Below are 22,315 nucleotides of genomic sequence, written 5' to 3'. Positions count from 1 at the left end.
ACACAGAGTCTGCAAAGGGATATAGATAGACTAAGTGAGTGGGCAGTAAGGTGGCAGATGGGGTATAATGTAGGGAAACGTGAGGTTATTCACTTTGGTAGGAAGAATAGAAAAACAGAATTTTTAAATGGTGAGAAACTTTGAAATGCTGGTGTTCAGAGAGATTTGGGTGTCCTCGTGCAAGAAACACAGAAAGCTAGCATGCAGGTACAGCAAGCAATAAGGAAGGCCAATGGCATGTTGACCTTTATTGCAAGGTGGTTGGAGTATAAGAGTAAGGAAGTCTTGCTACAATTGCACAGGGCCTTGGTGAGACCACACCTGGAGTACTGTGCACAGTTTTGGTCTCCTTATCTAAGGAAGGTTTTACTTGCCTTAGAGGCGGTGCATCAAAGGTTCACTAGATTGATTCCTGGGATGAGAGGGCTGTCCTATGATAAGAGATTGTGTAGAATGGGCCTATACTCTCTGGAGTTTAGAAGAATGAGAGGCGATCTCATTGAAACATACAAGATTCTGAGGGGGATTGACAGGGTAGATGCTGAGAGGTTGTTTCCTCTGGCTGGAGAGTCTAGAACTTGGGGGCATAGTCTCAGGATAAGGGGTAGGCCATTTAAGACCGGGATGAGGAGGAAGTTCTGCACTCAAAGGATTGTGAATCTTTGGAATTCTCTGCCCCAGAGGGCTGTGGATGCTGAGTCGTTGAGTATATTCAAGGCTGAGATAGATTTTTGGACTCTAGGGGAATCAAGGGATATGGAGATCGGGTAGGAAAGTGGAGTTGAGGTCGATGATCAGCCATGATCTTATTGAATGGCGGAGCAGGCTCGAGGGGCCTACTCCTGCTCCTATTTCTTATGTTCTTATGGTCAGGGGTATGAGGGAAAGCCCATCAGCCAATTCTACACATATTATGGCCACAATTTAGTTTAAGGGTTTTGATTACCACTATCTGCAAAACAGCTAGATGAAGTAGCCTGTGTGGTTTTGCCATACATTGCTACCTTCATTGGACATTTCAGGGTGATGAATCTTTGTTATTGTCATGCTTCAAATAAGCCTTATTATTTGGTAGTAGAGTTGCCTACATCCAATGCATTTGCTATTTTGACAACTATACCTGCAGTAAGTAATCTCTCTTTCTATGTGGGCATTGAACTATATTCAAAGCTTACCCCGCTTTCACCCATTCTTCCTGCTGAGCAGAAATTTCCTCCAACTAAATACAGGAAACTCTTTCATATCCGGCACCGACGGGACCGGGATGGTGCCGGTTCATTAAAAATTCCGGATGACGGAGAGGTATATCTACCGAGGCTATTTTTAACAAACAAAAATAAAAAAAATCAAGAAATGTGCAGTATACCCTGTAATTGGGTACTCACCTACAGAATGTTGTGTTAAATGGATGGTGGAAGATGCTTGATTAAGTAATCCTGCCAGTTGAGGGTAATCCATAACTCTTTAATTACTTTACAGTCATTTATAAGTTTTGTTTTACTGTTTACAGCGCTGTAGTTGACTGTACACTTATTCCAAGTCAGCTGGTTCATCAGGAATATCCATGCCAGCTGGGTCATCAGGATCATGCACTTCAACAGATTCTTCAGGCACTTCCACTGCTTCAACTCTTTTGGAAACTTTCTTAAACATGTCCCGGATGTCTGCTTGCTTAGTGGACTCATGCCTTTTTTGTAGAAAGGTGGAATGCAGAATATGGAGTTGCATAACTTCTTGGGCAGAGTAGCAAGGCTGCCTTTCAGCAAATTGGAGGATTAAAGCAAATCCTTCTGCAGCTTTAGCCCAAGAAATCATCTTCTTGTCGGAAATCTCATCCTCTTCACTTTCCATCTCACTTTCCTTTTCTTTGGATTCAAAACAGTTTCAATTACTTCATCACTTAGAGAAGCATATGCTACCTGCATCAACCCACTGCTCAATATCACTTTCACTGAGGTGCCGTAGAGGGTTTGCTGGGCCTACATTTTTCACCATGCCAGCCATTTCCATTATTGTACTCTTCTTGGGACGAACATTGAACCCATGAAATTCCTCCTCTGAAGAAGAACCTTCAGCAAACATTACAGAAGGCCACAATTTGCGCCAGGCTTGCCTCAAAGTGTGACCTTTCACCAAGTTCCAGGAACATGCAACATTAAAGATGGCATCTTTAAGATTGTATTCCTTCTGAAATGCATGAATATTGTCATCTTGGTTTATCAGTTTACATAGCAAGTCTTTCTTGTAATGACACTTGAGATTTTGGATAACGCCCTGGTCCATGGGTTGTATGAGAGAAGTTACATTTGGTGGCAAATAAATGGTGAAAATATTTCCCGAAACCAACTCGGATTCATGTGGATGGGCTCTACAATTATCAAGCAATAAAATGCATTTGCTATCTTCAGGTTTCCCTATTTTACGGAAATGTTCCCTCACAGATGGAACAAAAATATGATGGAACCAATACGAAAAGATTTCCTTATCCATCCAAGCATTTCTTTGAGCTTTGTACTCAACAGGTAAGTGTCTCACATTTTCAAATGCACGGGGATTTTTATACTTCCCAATAACAAGAAGTTTAACCCGGTGTGATTCAGCAGCGTTCGCACATGTTAGCACAGTTACACAATCTTTATTTCTCTTGTAACCTGAAGCATTAGCCTCACTAGCCCCAGCAAGCGTTGATTCTGGCAAAAACCTCCAAAATAAGCCAGTTTCATCGGCATTGTATATCTGTGCTGGCGACAAATCATGTTGCTGCACAATCCGATTGAAATAATCGCAGTATTCTTCTGTGGCGTCGTGATCAGCTGATTCTTCTCCCCGGAAATATCGAGTCGTCGTATCCCGTGCCATAACTTGAAGCACGTTAGCCATCCCTCGGAGAAAGCACACTTGTCAGTGAACTCCATCTTTATGTAGAAATCCTTCGCTTTCTCGATTAGCATGGGTCCGGAAAGTGGAGCACCCTCTGAGCGCTTAAGAGAAAACCACTCATAAAGCACGGTATCCAGCTCTTCCAGCTTAGGCTTACGAAGCGTACGCCTTTTCTCTACACTCTTAGATGTCTCCGAGCTTGAATAAAACTTGAGCAGCTTATCCTTCTGCGATTTGATGTCGTAGATTGTTGACGAACCAATTTTGAATTCATTCATAATGTTGATACGCTTCTCTCCCCTTTTCTAGTCTTTGGCGTATCTTGATTTTCTGTTTTAAAGTTAACACCACTCTCTTTTGCTTTGACCAACTTTTGGAAATTCCATAATGCAAGATGGGGGAGATAACTCACGATAAAGATGGAGAGACACACAGAAAAATGGCGGATCGGAAGAGACTGCCGGCAGCGCGGGAGACACACAGAAAAATGGCGGATCGGAAGGGACTACCGGCAGCGCAGGAGAGTCAGACTCCTGTTATTGAGGTGTTCGGACTTCTGACGGCGCCAAGAAGCCGAGTAGTGGCAGTTTGGAGAACTACCCCCACTGACTAACTCGGCCACATTGCCGGTTATTGAGGTGTTGTTTTCGGAGTATGAATTTTGCCGGTTAATAGAGAATTCCGGTTATTTAGGTACCGTTTAAAGGAGAGTTTCCTGTACTGGGAAGACTGAAGCCATTGTCTTCGGTCCCTAACGACCTACTCCATCCCTCTCCCTGGCAAATGTCTGAGACTGAACCAGACTGTTCGCAACCTTGGTGTTGTATTTGACCATGCGAAGAGTTCTGATGAAAGGTCATCAACCTGAAACGTTAACTTTGTTTCTCTCCAAAGATGCTGTCTGACCTGCTGAGTATTTCCAGCATTTTCAGTTTTTATTTCAGATTTCCAGCATGTGCAGTACTGTAGTTAGCTTTTGTTCTAATATCTCCTTATGTGACTCGTTGTCATTCGCTTATGGGATTTGGGCATCACTGGCAAGGCCAGCATTTGTTGCCCATCCCTAATTGCCCTTGAGAAGGTGGTGGTGAGCCGCCTTCTTGAACCGCTGCAGTCCGTCTGGTGAAGGTACTCCCACAGTGCTGTTAGGTAGGGAGTACCAGGATTTTGACTAGCAACAATGAAGGATCGGCGATATACTTCTAAGTCAGGATGGTGTGTGACTTGGAGGGGAACTTGGAGGTGGTGTTGTTCCCATGCACCTGCTGCTCTTGTCCCTCTAGGTGGAAGAGGTTGCAGGTTTGGCAGGTGCTGTCGAAGAAGCCTTGGCGAGTGCTGCAGTGCATCTTGTAGATGGTACACACTGCAGCCATGGTACGCCGGTGGTGGAGGGAGTGAATGTTTAAGGTGGTGGATCATTAAATATATTCAAGAAGGAGTTAGATATATTTCTTATGGCTAAAGGGATCAAGGGATATGGAGAGAAGGCAGGAACAGGGTACTGAATTTGGATGATCAGCCATGATCTTATTGAATGGCGGAGCAGGCTCGAGGGGCCGAATGGCCTACTCCTGCTCCTATCTTCTATGTTTCTATCAATTTTCACCCCTTCCATTGCTTCTACCTTTTCCACTGCTACCGATATTTTGCCAACATCCACCTCCTTGGTAAACACCGATACAAAGTATAATAGCAAAATACTGCGGATGCTGGAAATCTGAAATAACAACAGGAAATGCTGGAAATACTCAGCAGGCCAGGCAGCATCGGTGGAGAGAGAAACAGAGTTAACGTTTCAGTTCTGGGACCCTTCATCAGAACTGGAAAAAGCTGGAGATGTAACATATTAAGCAGGTGCAGAGATGGGTGGGGGAGGGGGGGCAGGGGCTTTAGGAGGGGAGGAAGGAATTGAAAGAACACCCTGTACTTTTGTAAGAGGCAGGAAAGATAAAATGTTGCAAATGGGAATGGCAAAAATCATGATCAAAAATCATATAAGAGCAAAAATCGTGTTCTTTCAATTCCTTCCTCCCCTCCTAACACCGCCCCCCCCCCCCCCCCCCCCCCCCCCCCCGTCTCTGCACCTGCTTAATATCTGTTACATCTCCAGCTTTTTCCAGTTCTGATGAAGGGTCCCAGAACTGAAACGTTAACTCTGTTTCTCTCTCCACGGATGCTGCCTGGCCTGCTGAGTATTTCCAGCATTTTCTGTTGTTATTACCGATACAAAGTACGTACTTCCTCTTCCGCCTGGATAGTGGTGGGTGGGCTCTTGATGGACCTGTGGGAGAGTAAAGAGTTTATTTAGAAATGTCATATCAAGAATGGGTAACAATACCATTATGCACATGACGAACATTCATTGGCTGTTGACATCAGTCCCCATATGAGTGACAGCTGTATGCCATGTGGCTGTATGAGATGTAATTCTGCCACCAGGTTGCTGAGATGTCCCCCTCTCTCCGTCTCCCACCGCTAGCTGCAGTGCAACTCCTGAGACCTTCAGTGTGACTTTCTCTGTTGGAGTCGTCTTCTTATTGTGTCCACAGACAGTCTATACATAGCCCAGCCAGAACTGGACACATTTTTGCGCCTTGTTGTTGAATTCGGCAAGATCTGCAACAGTGCAGGGTTAGAGTCATAGAGTCATAGAGTTATACAGCACAGAAAGAGGCCCTTCGGCCCATCGCGTCCGCACCGGCCATCAAGCCCTGTCTAATCTAATCCCATTTTCCAGCATTTGGTCCGTAGCCTTGTATGCTATGGCATTTCAGGTGCTCATCCAAATGCTTCTTGAATGTTGTGAGGGTTCCTGCCTCTACCACCCTTTCAGGCAGTGAGTTCCAGATTCCAACCACCCTCTGGGCGAAAAAGTTTTTCCTCAAATCCCCTCTAAACCTCCTGCCCCTTACCTTGAATCTATGCCCCCTTGTTATTGACCCCTCTACGAAGGGGAAAAGTTCCTTTCTATCCACCCTATCTATGCCCCTCTTTTGTATACCTCAATCAGGTCCCCCCTCAGCCTTCTCTGCTCCAAGGAAAACAACCCCAGCCTGTCCAGTCTTTCTTCATAGCTGAAGCGCTCCAGCCCAGGTAACGTCCTGGTAAAGCTCCTCTGCACCCTCTCCAAAGCAATCACATCCTTCCTATAGTGTGGCGACCAGAACTGCACACACTACTCCAGCTGTGGCCTTACCAGCGTTTTGTACAGCTCCATCATAACCTCCCTGCTCTTATATTCTATGCCTCGGCTAATGAAGGCAAGTATCCCATATGCCTTTTTAACCACCTTATCCACCTGTTCTGCTGCCTTCAGGGATCTATGTACATGCACACCAAGGTCCCTCTGATCCTCTGTCTTTCCTAGGGTCTTACCACTCATTGTGTATTCCCTTGCCTTGTTAGTCCTTCCAAAATGCATCACCTCGCACTTTTCAGGGTTAAATTCCATTTGCCACTGTTCCGCCCATCTCACCAACCCATCTATATCGTCCTGTAGCCTGAGGCTTCCCTCCTCGCTATTTACCACCCCACCAATTTTTGTGTCATCTGCGAACTTACTGATCATACCTTTTACATTCACATCCAAATCATTAATGTAGACCACAAACAGCAAGGGACCCAGCACCGATCCCTGCAGTACCCCACTGGACACAGGCTTCCAGTTACAAAAACAACCTTCGACCATCACCCTCTGCCTTCTGCCACTAAGCCAGTTTTGGATCCAATGTGCCAAGGCACCCTGGATCCCATGGGCTCTTACCTTCCTGACCAGTCTCCTATGCGGGACTTTATCAAAAGCCTTACTGAAATCCATGTAAACCACATCCTCTGCACTACCCTCATCCACACACCTAGTCACCCCCTCGAAAAATTCAATCAAATTGGTCCGACATGATCTTCCCTTGCCAAAGCCATGCTGGCTATCCCTAATTAATCCCTGCCTCTCCAAGTGGAGACTAATTCTGTCCCTCAGAATTTTTTCCAATAATTTCCCTACCACTGATGTTCGGCTCACTGGCCTGTAATTCCCTGGGTTATCCCTACTACCCTCTAACGATGGGCTTTGCAGGAGATGTTGCATAGTCTGTGCCTCAGCTCCACATTCACAAGTTGTTGGGCTGCTTGAATATCCCCATTTGCTTAGTGACACCTTTGAGCAACCTACACCGGTCCTAAGTCTGTTAAGGCACTTCCAGGTTGCCCAGTTGCAATTAGCTCCTGGGGGAAGGCTTTCATCAAGTAAAATTTCCATCGCTGGGGGTTGTTCAAGACTGGCGAGCCGGTCTTTCCACAAGGCGATGCTGGCTTCAGATGAGGTTGATTGTAATGGAACAACACTGTTCATGAAGCTCTTTCTTGACTTTAGGCGGCTGGGTGTAGGTGTATGACAATGCAGAGGGTGTCTCTCATCTGATGTTTGACGGAGTCGTTCTTTCTTGCTGGCTACCGTTCTTATATCAAGGGGAGCGATACCCGCCAGGATATATAGGCTGTTGGTGTTTGTTGGTTTTAAGCAACCTGTGATAAATCGGCAGCTTGCATTCAGAACGGCATCCATCTTCTTGGCATGAGTAGACCTTTCCCATGCAGGGCAGGCGTATTCGGCAGTGGAATAGCAAAGAGCAAGTGCACTGGTTCACAATGTTTTCGGGCTTGTTCCCCATCTTGTGTTAGTGAGCTTATTCAGGATGTTGTTTCGTATGCTCACTTTTGCCTTTGTCTTCTCGATGTGGTTCTTGAAGGTGAGGCATCGGTCAAGGGTGACTCCTACGTAGATAGGGTGCTCGCAATGCGTCAGTGTTGCTCCACACCAGGTTACTTTCAGCTGGCGTTTGGCTTCACGGTTTCTGAGGTGGAATGCACAAACTTGCGTCTTTGATGGGTTTGCGCGAAGGTGGTTTTCTTCACAGTAGGATTTTAGTCCCTCCAAGGCCTCAGAAAGCGTTTTACATAGAAACATAGAGATAGGAACAGGAGTAGGCCATTCGGCCCTTCGAGCCTGCTCCGCCATTCAATGAGATCATGGCTGATCTTCGTCTGAGATCATAGCTGATCTTACCAGTTCAGTACCCCGTCCCCGCCTTTTCTCCGTAACCCTTAATCCCCTTAACCTTCAGAAATATATCCAATTCTCTCTTGAAAATATTTATTGAATTAGCCTTCACAGCCCTCTGTGGCAGGGAATTCCACAGGCTCACCACTCTTTGAGTGAAGAAATTCTTCCTCATCTCTGTTTTAAATGATTTGCCCGCTATTTTTAGACTGTGGCCCCTGGTTCTGTGCTCCCCGGCCATTGGAAACATTCTCTCTGAATTCAGCCTGTCCAGGCCTGCCATAATTTTATATGTTTCGATGAGATCCCCTCTCAATCTTCTAAACTCCAGTGAGTACAAGCCCAAACTATTTAATCTCTCTTCGTAGGTCATTCCCGCCATTCCAGGTATCAGCCTGGTGAATCGCCGTTGCACTCTTTCCATGGCAAGAACATCCTTCCGCAGATGGGGCGACCAAAACTGTACACAATACTCCAGATGCGGTCTCACCAGCACCTTGTACAGCTGTAGTAAGGTATCCCTATTCCTATACTCGAACCCCCTTGATATGAAGGCCAACATACCATTTGCCTTCTTAATCGCCTGTTGCACCTGCATGCTCTCCTTCAGTGACTGGTGCACAAGAACACCCAGGTCCCTCTGCACTTCCCCATCTCCCAATCTATTGCCATTTAGATAATAATCTACCCTCCTGTTTTTACCCCCAAAGTGGATAACCTCGCATTTATCCACATTATAGTGCATCTGCCACGTATCCGCCCATTCCCCCAACCTGTCCAAATCGCACTGTAGCCTCCTGACATCCTCATCAGAGCCCACCCCTCCTCCTAGTTTAGTGTCGTCAGCGAATTTGGAAATATTGCATCCAATTCCCTGATCCAGATCATTTATATATATTGTGAACAGCTGGGGTCCCAGGACAGATCCTTGCGGCACCCCGCTGGTCACTGCCTGCCACTCCGAAAACGAGCCGTTTATTCCAACTCTCTGTTTTCTATCCGCCAGCCAGTTCTCTATCCACGTTAATACTTTGCCCCCAATCCCATGAGCCTTAATTTTGCATGATAATCTTTTGTGTGGAACCTTATCGAAGGCTTTCTGGAAGTCAAGGTACACCACATCCACTGGCTCTCCCCCATCTATTTTACCAGTTACTTCCTCAAAAAATTCCAGCAGATTAGTCAAACACGATTTACCCTTTGTAAATCCATGTTGACTCTGTCCGATCCTTTCCCCATTTGTCAAGTGCTCCGCTATTTTATCCTTAATAATGGACTCTAGCATTTTGCCCACAACCGATGTAAGGCTTGCTGATCTATAATTCCCTGCTTTCTCTCTACCCCCCTTTTTTAAATATTGGGGTAACATTAGCTACCCTCCAATCCACGGGTACTGTTCCCGAGTCAATGGAGTTCCGGAAGATGATCCTTAGAGCATCTGCTATCTCCAGGGCCACCTCCTTAAGTACCCTAGGATGTAGTTTATCAGGCCCCGGGGATTTGTCGGCCTTCAGTCCCCTCAACTTACCCAACACCATATCCCTAGAGATACTAATTTCTGTCAGCTCCTCCCTCTCATTAGTCCCTATGTTTGCCGATATTCCTGGGAGGTTATTTGTGTCCTCCTTTGTGAATACAGAACCAAAGTATGAGTTTAATTGGTCTGCCATTTCCTTATTCTCCATTATATATTCTCCCGAATCGGACTGCAAGGGACCGACTTGGGATTTTACCAGTCTTTTCCTCCTGATATACCGATAAAAGCTTTTGCAGTCTGTCTTTATGTTTGCTGCAAGTTTACTTTCGTATTCTATTTTCCCCTTCCTGATTAATCCCTTTGTCCTCTTTTGCTGTATCCTGTACTGCCCCCAATCTTCCGGTCTGGTGCTTTTTTTTGCCAGTTGATATGCCCTTTTTTTTGATTTTATGCTGTCCCTAATTTCCCTCGTTATCCACGGTTGAGTCACCTTTTTAGGTTTATTTTTATGCCAAACCGGTATAAACATGTTCTGGAATTCTTCCATTCTATCTTTGAATGCTTGCCATTGTCTATCCACTGTCAATCCCCCCAGAAACACCACCCAATCAATCTTACCCAATTCCCGTCTCATACCCTCGTAATTCCCTTTATTTAAGTTCTGGACCTTAGTCTCTGATTCAATTTCCTCACTCTCCATCTCGACTGAGAGCTCGATCATATTATGATCGCTCTGACCCAAGGGGCCTCGTACAAGAAGATTGCTGATAAGTCCCTTCTCATTGCACAATACCCAGTCTAAAACGGCCTGATCTCGAGTCGGCTCCTCGACATATTGGTCCAGATAACCGTCCCGAAAACATTCCAGGAATTCCTCCTCCTCAGAATTTTTACTAATTTGGGTAGTCCAATCAATATGTAAATTAAAGTCACCCATGATGACAGCTGTGCTCTTATCGCACGCTTCTCTAATTTCCCTTTTTATGCCTTCCCTCACCTCCATATTACTATTTGGAGGCCTATATATCACACCCACTAACGTTTTCCTCCCCTTGTTATTTCTCATTTCTACCCATACAGATTCCGTTTCATCCGAGTTAATATCCTTCCTTTCCATTGCATTAATCCCCTCCTTTACCAGCAATGCTACCCCACCTCCCCTACCTTTTTGCCGATCCTTCCTAAATATTGTATATCCCTGGATGTTAAGTTCCCAGCCTTGCCCACCCTGCAGCCACGTTTCTGTAATCCCAATCAAATCATACTTGTTTACCTCTATTTCCACAACTAATTCATCCACCTTGTTCCTAATGCTTCTAGCATTAAGATACAAAGCCTTCAGGCTTGCTTTTTTCACACTCTCATTATGAATTAGTTTGGCCCTTTGTGTTTCTCTCCTTTGCTTATTGCTTCTCAACTTTCTACCATCTATTTCTGACTTCATATGACTTCCCTCTTTTCCACTACCTAGGTTCCCATCCCCCTGCCAAATTAGTTTAAATCCTCCCGAACCGCCCTAGAAAATATTACCCCGAGGACATCGGCTCCCTCACAGTTCAGGTGTAGACCGTCCCCTTGGTACAGGTCACTCCTCCCCAAGAACTGGTTCCAATGCCTCAAGAATTTAAATCCCTCTCCCTTGCACCACTGCTCAAGCCACGTATTTAGCTTATCTATCTTACTCTCTCTAAACTTATTAGCTCGTGGCACTGGTAGCAATCCAGAGATTACTACCTTTGAGTTCCTACTTTTCAATTTAGCTCCTAACTCCCTAAATTCAGCTTGTAGGACCTCCTCCCTCTTTTTACCTACATCGTTGGTACCTACATGTACCACGACAACTGGCTGATCCCCCTCCCCCTTCAGAATGCTCTGCACCCGCTCCGAGACATCCTTGACCCTTGCACCAGGGAGGCAACATACCATCTTGGAGTCTCGGTCTCGGCCACAGAAACTCCTATCTATCCCCCTTACAATTGAATCCCCTATCACTATAGCCCTATCCCTCTTTTTCCCGCCCTTCTGTGCAGCAGAGCCAGTCATGGTGCCCTGAACCTGGCTGCTGGTGCCTTCCCCTGATAAGTCATCTCCCCCAACAGTACCCAAAACGGTAAACCTGTTTTGGAGGGAGATGACCGCAGGTGACTCCTGTACTACCTTCCTGCCTTTACCCTGCCTTTTGGTCACCCATTTACTGTCTGAGCTAGCCTTTACCTGCGGTGTGACCAACTCACAATGTGCTATCCACAACATCCTCAGCATCGCGTATGCTCCAGAGTGAGTCCATTCGCAGCTCCAGCGCCGCCATGCGGTCCGCTAGGAGCTGCAGCTGGACACACTTCCTGCACACATAGTTGTCAGGGACAGTGTCCCTGATTTCCCACATGGCACAGGAGGAGCATGACACGGGTCCGAGCTGCCCTTCCATGACTTAACCCTTACAATACCCTTTTATTTACTACGATTTAGCTTAATTATTGAATTCTACTTAGAATAAGTTTGTGAAAGTACTCACCAACCAGTCACCTACCTGTTTTCTGGTGTTGTATTTTCACTGCCGCCTCCTGTCCTGGAACCTTTTCCACCTAGGTTAGGCTCCTGAAATAAAATAAATTGAACCTACCTTTTCAACTTCCCCTAACCCCTAAAAGGTTTTCTCCACGGTGTTAAAATCAGTGCTTTGGGCAGTGACACATAAGTCATCAGCATATATAAAACGGCGTGTAACACCGTCTATAGGTTGGTCATTCGTGTCATTGTGGCCAATGATCGAGAGTCTCCTCCAGTTCTCTCCCTCTCCCTCTTATTGTGGGCTCTCTTCTCCTGTAAGGAGGGAAAGAAGAGAAGTTTGAGTGAGAGTGATGCAATGAGTGTAAAGAATGAATGGGTTACATCTGTAAAGGGTGACTATGAAGGGGTGGGGTGCCAATGCCAACTGGCCTCCTTGTTCGGTGTTAGTTAGTATGAATGCATTAAGATGAGGGTGAGTGTGAGTGGTGGTAAGTCAGTTGGGGCTGTGATTATGTAGATAGAGAGAGTTGGATGGATGGACGTGTGAGTAATGATGTGCAGGCGTAGGCTTGAGAAGGCAGAGTGATGGGGATGTGATGAGAGGCACAGCAGGATGAAGTTCAGTGTGGCTTTTCACTCACCTTTCCTGATCTAATGAGATCATTGAAGCGCTTTTGGCACTGCACCCAGGTCCTCCTGACCACATCCCTGCTGTTGACCTCCTCTGCTAGCTTCAGCCAGGCTCTTTTGGTCTCCTGGGGTGGTTTCTAGCGCCCATCAGAAGGGAAGAAGACCTACCTGCGTGCACTCACTCCCTCCAAAAGCATATGCAGGGAGTCATCTGAGAACCTGGGTGCAGCTCTCTACCTCTGTGCAATCATGTGTACAAGGCAGAGCAAGACCCAAAAGCTGAAATGTTGTGCCTGCACTCTCCTAGATGAACCTTCAAATGCAATGTGGCCAAGGCTCCTTTAAATATTCCAGCTGGAAATGAGTCATCGACAATGTCATTAGACCCGCACCATTTAACAGAGCTGGGAAACGCGCAGGCCTGCCTTCATAGATGCCATTAAGGGAAAGTTGCTCTGAGGAGCACGATGAAAAGAAAAGCGAGGTCCTGACTCGCCAAGCAGACCCGCCCAGGTGAAGAAAATTCTGGTCAAAGATCCTGTGAAACGCCTTGGGACATTTTATTACATCAACTATGCTACATTCCCACTAGGGGGAAAGGTAGGGCAACTAAAGTCTGAGCTCCCTGGATATATATAAAAAAATATATTCCACTGAGAAGAAAAGGGTGTAAAAGAAAAGACAGCCATCCGTGGCTAAGTAAAGAAATTAAGGATAGTCTTCGACTAAAAACAAGGGCATATAAGGTAGCCAAATCTAGTGGGAGGATAGAGGATTGGGAAAACTTTAAAAGACAGCAAAAAATAACAAAAAGATTGATTAAGAAAGGGAAGATAGATTATGAAAGTAAATGAGCAAAAAATATAAAAACAGATAGTAAGAGTTTTTATAGTTATATAAAAAGAAAAAGGGTGGCTAAAGTAAATGTTGGTCCCTTAGAGGATGAGACCGGGAAACTAATGGTGGGAAATATGGAGATGGCAAAAACACTGAATGAATATTTTATATCAGTCTTTACAGTAGAAGACACTAAGAATATCCCAACACTGGACAAACAGGGGGCTAAAGGGGGGGAAGGAGCTAAACACGATCAAAATCACTAAGGAAGTGGTACTCGGTAAAATAATGGGACTCAAGGTGGATAAATCACCTGGACCTGATGGCTTACATCCTAGGGTCTTGAGGGAAGTGGCGGTAGGGATTGTGGATGCATTGGTAATTTTCCAAAACTCCCTGGACTTGGCAATGGTCCCGGCAGACTGGAAAACTGCTAATGTAACACCCTTATTTAAAAAGGGCAGTAGACAGAAGGCTGGAAACTATAGACTGGTTAGCCTAACATCTGTGGTAGGTAAAATTTTGGAGTCTATTATTAAGGAGACAGTAACAGGACATTTGGATAATCATAATTTAATAGGACAAAGTCAGCATGGTTTTATGAAGGGGAAGTCATGTTTGACAAATTTGCTGGAGTTCTTTGAGGAAGTAACATATAGGGTGGATAAAGGGGAACCAGTGGACGTAGTGTATTTAGACTTCCAAAAGGCATTTGACCTATCCAGATCAATCAAAAAATCAGCAGGGGGTGGGCAGAAAGTCCCGGCCTGTGTGTACGTGATTGAATATAATTACTTTAGAAAGTATTAAAACTTTTTTTAATGTAATATAATTTAGTATAAAATTAAATCTAATGTAGCTCTTTTGATTTTGTTTTCACAACAGAATGGCAGAGGACCAGTTACAAGTGATGGTCTTCCAATGTATTATGACTGCACATTAAGGAAACTTGAAGCAACCATACATCTGAGGAAGATGATTCTTTCATTACGAAGAGCAATATCTGATGACTGTTTGTTTAAATCAGTCTTGGAGTTAAACCTTTTTTTTGAAACCAAGTGAATCAAGCAGATGAAGGCATATTTTACATGAGCTTTAAGTGCTGAACTGTGTAGATTATTTTTTTGAAATATGAATCGATACACAACTCTGAAACAGTTGGGAGATGGCACATATGGCAGTGTCCTTATGGGAAAGAGCAATGAGTCTGGAGAATTGGTGGCCATCAAAAGGTATGTACATTTACTTTGTATTCCACACCTGAGTCTATGATTACAATGTTTCTGCAAAATAGAGGGATACCAAGTAGCAGTACAGCAAAATTGTAAGAATGACACATATAACCCTATAATGTGTTAGCTAAGTTAACACATTGCAATGTTGTTCGTGGAGGATAAACATTGGTTAGTGATTTATTTTCATAAACCACCATTGGATTAAGAGGAAATAATTTTCCAAATAAAGAAATCAAAATATAGTGGAGGTTAAATTGGGCCACGTAGTGCCTGTTTTTCAGGCGCTATATGGCTTCCTAAGGCCCCAAAATGGTGCTCAGGACGCGCATACACACTTCGACCAGAAGTGTGCCGCCCACCATATTCACAGATTCACAGAAACCCCACAGTGCAGATAGAGGCCATTTCGGCCCATCGAGCCTGCACTGACACATATCCCACCCGATCCCCGTAATCCCTACACCAACACATATCCCACCCTATCCCTGTAACCCCACATATTTAATCCCCCTAGCACTTAAGGGCCAATTTTATCATAGCCAATCAACCTAACCCGCACATCTTTGGACTGTGGGAGGAAACCGGAGCACCCGGAGGAAACCCACGCAAACACGGGGAGAATGTGCAAACTCCACACAGTCACCCGAGGCCGGATTTGAACCCGGGTCCCTGGCGCTGTGAGGCAATAGTGCTAACCACTATGCCACCGTGCTGTTATTGGGTAAGGACAAGCAAGAGGTGTCCTTTACCCACGCCTGCAGCAGGTGTTTAGGCCCTTTGCATATGCACATAAGGGTCCTAATGCTCAAGTCCCCGCTGCAACATTGGCAGCGCTGGCTGCCTCTTGGAAAACCAACCCTGAGCAGGCTGGGGCTCTTTTCTCTAGAAAAGTGAGGGCTGAGGGCTGATCTATTAGAGGTTTTTTAAATTATGGAGGGGTTTGATAAGGTAACCGTTGAGAAAATGCTTCCACTTGTGGGGGAGACCAAAACTGGGTGGCAATAAATCCAATAGGGAGTTCAGGAAAACTTTACCCAAAGAGCGGCAAGAATGTGGGACTCAATATCACAAGGAGTGGTTGAGGCAAATAGCATAGATGCATTTAAGGGGAAGCTAGATAAGCACATGAGGGAGAAAGAAATAGAAAGATATGCTAATAGGTTTAGATAAAGAGGGGGGGGGGAGGAGGCACTTGTGGAGCATAAATGCTGCTATAGACCACTTGGGCCGAATGGCCTGTTTCTATGCTGTAAACTCGCTGTAATTCTATGTATGTAATTGCCTACACAAAGAAAGTTAAGTACTTGCCACAATAACCATCCCAATCACCACCGGTCATGGCCCCTAGATCCCTGACCTCCAATGTCCCTCCCCCCGACCAGCGATCGCAACCACCATTTCTCCCTCCTCCCCCACTAAACCCCCAATGCCTCCTTGACACCCGAGGCCCCAATCACTCACGCTCCGACCCTGATGCCTCCCCAACATCCAAGGACCCGATCGCGCTCTTGCCACACAATTTCCCTCCTAGCCCCCCGCCACACCTCTGTCTCCCCGGCCCCTGATTTCTTCCTATCCATCCCTTCCCTGCACCCAATGCCTCCATTGCCCCCATTGTCAGTAAAGGATAGAATAGATTTAAAAAATTTGCACTCACAACAGAGTTTCGTGTGATGGGTGGAGAGGTCAACATGCCAAATTCACAACTTGCATAATTTTCCCAATATATACCCACCATGCAATTTTTTTGTGCCAGGAATCATAAAATCTATTCTTATTCGTTACAAAGAAATTCAAAGCATTAAACATATAAAGGGAACTGGAACAGATTCAGTACAGCTTAGAATCATTGAGAAAGTAGGTAATGGTTTAATGCTTTAAGAGCTCCCTAAATAAGGACTGTACCTGTGGACTGGAGCAGTGATTTACAAACATTTGTGTGTGGAGATCCCTTTCGATTATTGACATACTCTTAATTTCTAAAAAAACAGTATCAGCTGCCCAAAGGGATACAGTGCTATCTTTCCAGAAAACATTTTGATTAGTATACAGTAAGAGAATTTAAATTCTAATAAATTAATAAGTACTGAAAAATATTTCAAAATCTGATAGATGGACAGATGTCTGATAATTTCTGGGGTTTCCTCAATCATCCCCTGGAGTTCAGGGATCCCAGTTTGAAATTGGCTGGAGAACAGTGAATATTAGTGAAGACAGGGATGAGATGTGAATTTGAGAATTATAGTACGATTAGTCCAAGAACAGCAGGGGAAAATGCTCTAAAGCATTTACAGATATCAATGTTCATCTAAAGAGCATATCATCATAAAGAGGAGTCAGCAGTGTTACGAATCTGCTGGAATTCTTTATTAAGGTACAAAATTTAGTAGTCTGTGTGAAGCATTTATACTATCAGAAGACATTTAATAGAAGCTTTAATAGAAAATTAAGCCACATATACTTAATAGCAAATTCGCTGACTGAACTAGTTCTGAAAAGAAAAAGGTGTTGATTAACAAACATAAATTTGGAATACCCAAGTGGATCAGAATCCGAATTGCTTTATGGCCCAGTGTGCTGGTGTGTCAAGGAAGACATGAGAGGCAGGGCACTTCTTGACTTGGTAATAGTAGGTAACACAGATAACATACAGGAATGAAGTTATGACACTCTTGAGGATAGCGACCACAGAGATGTTCAAGATGATATGGGGTTAAAAAGTACTAAGAACCAGGAGTGAGAGTCGGCGGGAATCGCGGTGCAGAGCGGGGCTATAAAAGGCTCCAGAGACCAGGTAAGGCCTCAGTGTGGAGCGGGAATCGTGGTGCAGAGCGGGGCTATAAAAGGCTCCAGAGACCAGGTAAGGCCTCAGTGTGGAGCGGGAATCGTGGTGCAGAGCGGGGCTATAAAAGGCTCCAGAGACCAGGTAAGGCCTCAGTGTGGAGCGAGAGTCGGCGGGAATCGCGGTGCAGAGCGGGGCTATAAAAGGCTCCAGAGACCAGGTAAGGCCTCAGTGCGGAGCGAGAGTCGGCGGGAATCGCGATGCAGAGCGGGGCTATAAAAGGCTCCAGAGACCAGGTAAGGCGTACCAGTTTCCGAACTCGGAACTCAGAGGGAAGGAGAAAGGTAAAAAATAATCGAAGTGCGACGTCACCAGAAACCAGGTAAGTGATTGGTTGGTGAGTATTTCTCTCTTTTTAAACTTAAACTCTGTGGTTTATAGTTTCTAAGGTGTGATATTCATCATCTAGATTCGGGGCAGAGGGTATTTAAAAATAATATTAATAAATTTAATTAATTACATAGAATGGGAGAGCAGGAGATGTGTTGCTGCTGCACTATGTGGGAGCTGGTGGACACCATTGATGCTCACGGTGATCACATTTGCAGTAAGTGTTGGCTGCTCGAGGAATTCTGGCTCCATATTGAAGAGCTGGAGTCAGAGCTTCAAACACTGAGACATATCAGGGAGGGGGAGAGTTACCTGGACTCTGTGTTTCAGGAGGTAGTCACACCAATTAGATTAATTAATTCAGATGTAGTCCGTGGCCAGGGACAGGATGGTGTGACTAGAAGTGAGGCAGGTACGGGAATCCAGGAGGTAGTGTTGGAGGAGCCGCAGCCCTTGCTCTTGTCCAACAGGTTTGAGGTTTTTACTCCCTGTGAGGATGGGAACGGGGACTGCGGGGAGGATGAGCAACCTGGCCGCAGCACCGTGGAGCGGGGGGCCATTCAAGTGGGGGGAGTTATAAGAAATGTTGTAGTGGTAGGGGATAGTATCGTTAGGGGGATAGATAGGGTTCTTTGCAGCCGAGAGCGAGAGTCCCGAAGGCTGTGTTGCCTGCCTGCCTGGTGCCAGGGTTAAGGACATCTCCTCTGGGCTGGAGAGAAACTTGGAGTGGGAGGGGGAGGATCCAGTTGTCGTGGTCCATGTTGGTACCAACGACATAGATAGGACAAGGAAAGAGGTTCTGCTGAGGGAGTTTGAGCAGCTAGGGGCCAAATTAAAAAGCAGAACCACAAGGGTAATAATCTCTGGATTACTACCTGAGCCACGTGCAAATTTGGCTAGGGTAAATAAAATTAGAGAGTTAAATGTGTGGCTCAAAGACTGGTGTGAGAGAAATGGGTTTTGCTTCTTGGGACACTGGCATCAGTACTGGGACAGGAGAGAGCTGTTCCATTGGGACGGACTTCACTTGGCCAGTGCTGGGACTAGAATGCTGGCGAATCAAATAACTAGGGCTGTAGAGAGGGCTTTAAACTAATTAGTGGGGGGGAGGTTTTAAGAGAGCGAAAAATAAAAATGACAGCGGAGAAGGCAATAGAGCAAGGTAGCAGTGGGGGAATTAAAAACCAGAGCGTGTCAGGAAGGGACAGAATGTATAATGATAAAGGTAAAGTAGTAAAAGGGGTAAAAGCAGGAATAAATTGTCAGAAAACATATTTGAAAGTTCTATATCTGAATGCACGCAGCATTCGTAACAAAATAGACGAGTTGACGGTACAAATAACTACACATGGGTATGATCTGGTGGCCATTACGGAAACATGGCTGCAAGATGATCATGACTGGGAACTAAACATACAAGAGTATTTGACAATTAGGAAGGACAGACAGGAAGGAAAGGGAGGTGGGGTTGCTATATTAATCAAGGATGGAATCACTGCAATAGTCAGAAATGATATTGGGTCAAAGGATCAGGATAGTGAAACAGTTTGGGTGGAGATAAGGAATAAGAAGGGGAAAAAGTCACTAGTGGGCGTAGTCTATAGGCCTCCAAACAGTTGCAACTCTGTTGGTCGGAGTATAAATCAGGAAATAGTTGGGGCTTGTAATAAGGGAACAGCTATAATCATGGGGGATTTTAACTTTCATATTGACTGGACTAATCAAATTGGGCATGGCAGGCTTGAGGAAGAGTTCATAGAGTGTATTAGGGACAGGTTCCTTGAGCAGTATGTAACTGAACCAACCAGGGGGCAGGCAATCTTAGATCTGGTCCTGTGTAATGAGACAGGATTAATAAAAAATGTCCTAGTAAAGGATCCCCTTGGAATGAGTGACCATAATATGGTTGAATTCCAAATTCAGTTTGAGGGTGAGAGTTGGATCTCAAACCAGTGTACTGAGCTTAAATAAAGGAGACTATGAAGGTATGAGAGTAGAATTGACTAAAGTGGACTGGGAAAACAGATTAAAGTGTAAGACGGTACAAGAGCAGTGGTCTACATTCAAGGAGATATTTCACATCTTTCAAGATAAATATATTCCACTGAGGAAAAAGGGGAGTAAAAGAAAAGACAGCCATCCGTGGCTTAGTAAAGTAATAAAGGATAGCATCCGACTGAAAACAAGGGCATATAAAGTAGCCAAATCTAGTGGGAGGATAGAAGATTGGGAAGCATTTAAAAGCCAGCAAACAATAACTAAAAGATTAATTAAGAAAGGGAAGATAGATTATGAAAGTAAACTAGCAAAAAATATAAAAACAGATAGCAAGATTTTCTACAGCTATATAGAAAGAAAAAGGGTGGCTAACGTGAACGTTGGTCCTTTAGAGGATGAGACCGGGAAACTAGTGGTGGGGAACATGGAGATGGCAAAGACGCTGAACAAATATTTTGTATCAGCCTTTACAGTAGAGGACACTAAAAATATCCCAACACTGGACAAACAGGGGGCAATGGGGGGGCGGGAGGAGCTAAACACGATTAAAATCACTAAGGAGATGGTACTCGGTAAAATAATGGGACTTAAGGCGGATAAATCCCCCGGACCTGATGGCCTACATCCTAGGGTTTTGAGAGAAGTGGCGGTAGGGATTGTGGATGCATTGGTGATTATTTTCCAAAACTCCCTGGACTCAGGAAAGGTCCCGGCAGATTGGAAAACTGCTAATGTAACACCCTTATTTAAGAAGGGAAGTAGACAAAAAGCTGGAAACTATAGACCAGTTAGCCTAACATCTGTGGTTGGCAAAATGTTGGAGTCCATTATTAAGGAAACAGTAACAGAGCATTTGGATAAACATAATTTAATAGGACAGAGTCAGCGTGGTTTTATGAAGGGGAAGTCATGTTTGACAAATTTGCTCGAATTCTTTGAGGATGTAACATACAGGGTGGATAAAGGGGAACCAGTGGATGTAGTGTATTTGGACTTCCAAAAGGCATTTGACAAGGTTCCACACAAAAGATTACTGCACAAGATAAAAAATCATGGGATTGGGGGTAATATACTGGCATGGGTGGAAGATTGGCTATCTAACAGAAAACAAAGAGTTGGGATAAATGGTTCGCTCTCGGGCTGGCAATCAGTAAGAACATAAGAAGTAGGAGCAGGAGTAGGCCATACGGCCCCTCGGGCCTGCTCCGCCATTCAATAGGATCATGGCTGATCCGAATCTAGACTCGCGTCCACTTCCCTGCCCTCTACCCGTAACCCCTAATTCCCTTATCTGCTAGGAAACTGTCTATCTCCATTTTAAATTTATTTAACTAGTGGTGTTCCGCAGGGGTCAGTGCTGGGACCCCAACTCTTTACAATCTATATTAACGATTTGGAGGAAGGGACCGAGTGCAACATATCCAAGTTTGCCGACGATACAAAGATGGGAGGGAAAGCAGAGTGAGGAGGACATAAAAAACCTGCAAAAGGACATAGACAGGCTAAGTGAGTGGGCAGAGATTTGGCAGATGGAATATAATATTGGAAAGTGTGAGGTTATGCACTTTGGCAGAAAAAAAATCAAAGAGCAAGTTATTATCTAAATGGAGAGAAACTGCAAAGTGCTACAGTACAAAGGGATCTGGGGGTCCTGGTGCATGAAACACAAAAAGTTAGTATGCAGGTGATCAGGAAGGCCAATGGAATCTTGGCTTTTATTGCAAGGGGGATGGAGTATAAAAACAGGGAAGTCTTGCTGCAGTTATACAGGGTATTGGTGAGGCCACACCTGGAATATTGCGTGCAGTTTTGGTTTCCATATTTAAGAAAAGATATACTTGCTCTCGAGGCGGTTCAGAGAAGGTTCACTCGGTTGATTCCAGAGATGAGGGGGTTGACGTATGAGGAAAGGTTGAGCAGGTTGGACCTCTACTCATTGGAGTTCAGAAGAATGAGAGGCGATCTTATCGAAACATATAAGATTGTGAGGGGGCTTGATCGGGTGGATGCGGTGAGGATGTTTCCACTGATGGGTGAGACTAGAACTTGGAGGCATAATCTTAGAATAAGGGGCTGCCCTTTCAAAACTGAGATGAGGAGAAACTTCTTCACTCAGAGGGTAGTAACTCTATGGAATTTGCTACCCCAGAGAGCTGTGGAAGCTGCAACATTAAATAAATTTAAAACGGAGATAGACAGTTTCCTAGCAGATAAGGGAATTGGGGGTTACGGGGAGAGGGCAGGGAAGCGGATGTGAGTCTAGATTCGGATCAGCCATGATCCTGTTGAATGGCGGAGCAGGTCCGAGGGGCCGTATGGCCTACTCCTGCTCCTACTTCTTATGTCTTATGTTATGAGTTAGATATATAAGTTTGAAAGGGCCAATTTCAAAGAAATGAGGGATTGGTTAAAGCTGAGTTTGCCTGACTTGTATTCTACTGTTTTCACTACGTAATCCAAAATTCTGTTGGGGTTGTTGACTGTTGCTCTGCATTGGTTGGGCATGTTGAATGGCCATT

The 22,315-nt window shown here is 44.9% G+C and overlaps 1 protein-coding gene across 7 annotated transcripts in view; it reads left to right on the top strand.

The window, feature by feature from the left end:
* mak (male germ cell-associated kinase) overlaps window positions 1–22,315 on the top strand; it is a 374,380-nt gene that overhangs the window by 33,563 nt on the left and 318,502 nt on the right. For 6 of the 7 annotated variants that reach the window (XM_085988792.1, XM_085988791.1, XM_085988790.1 and 3 more), the window contains exon 2: window positions 14,277–14,623. In XM_085988792.1, coding sequence (XP_085844918.1) covers window positions 14,523–14,623 — 101 coding nt within the window. In that variant the 5' untranslated portion in view covers window positions 14,277–14,522. Of the gene's footprint in view, window positions 1–14,276; window positions 14,624–22,315 lie in introns of those variants that run through there. The other variant, XM_085988794.1, reaches the window with a different exon arrangement.

This window comes from Somniosus microcephalus, chromosome 5 (assembly GCF_052327205.1).
Source record: "Somniosus microcephalus isolate GS21.2 chromosome 5, FLI_Smic_1.0, whole genome shotgun sequence".
Lineage (NCBI taxonomy): Eukaryota > Metazoa > Chordata > Chondrichthyes > Squaliformes > Somniosidae > Somniosus > Somniosus microcephalus.
Note: the sequence above shows the minus strand (reverse complement) of the source record. Positions and strands in the feature narration are given on the sequence as shown.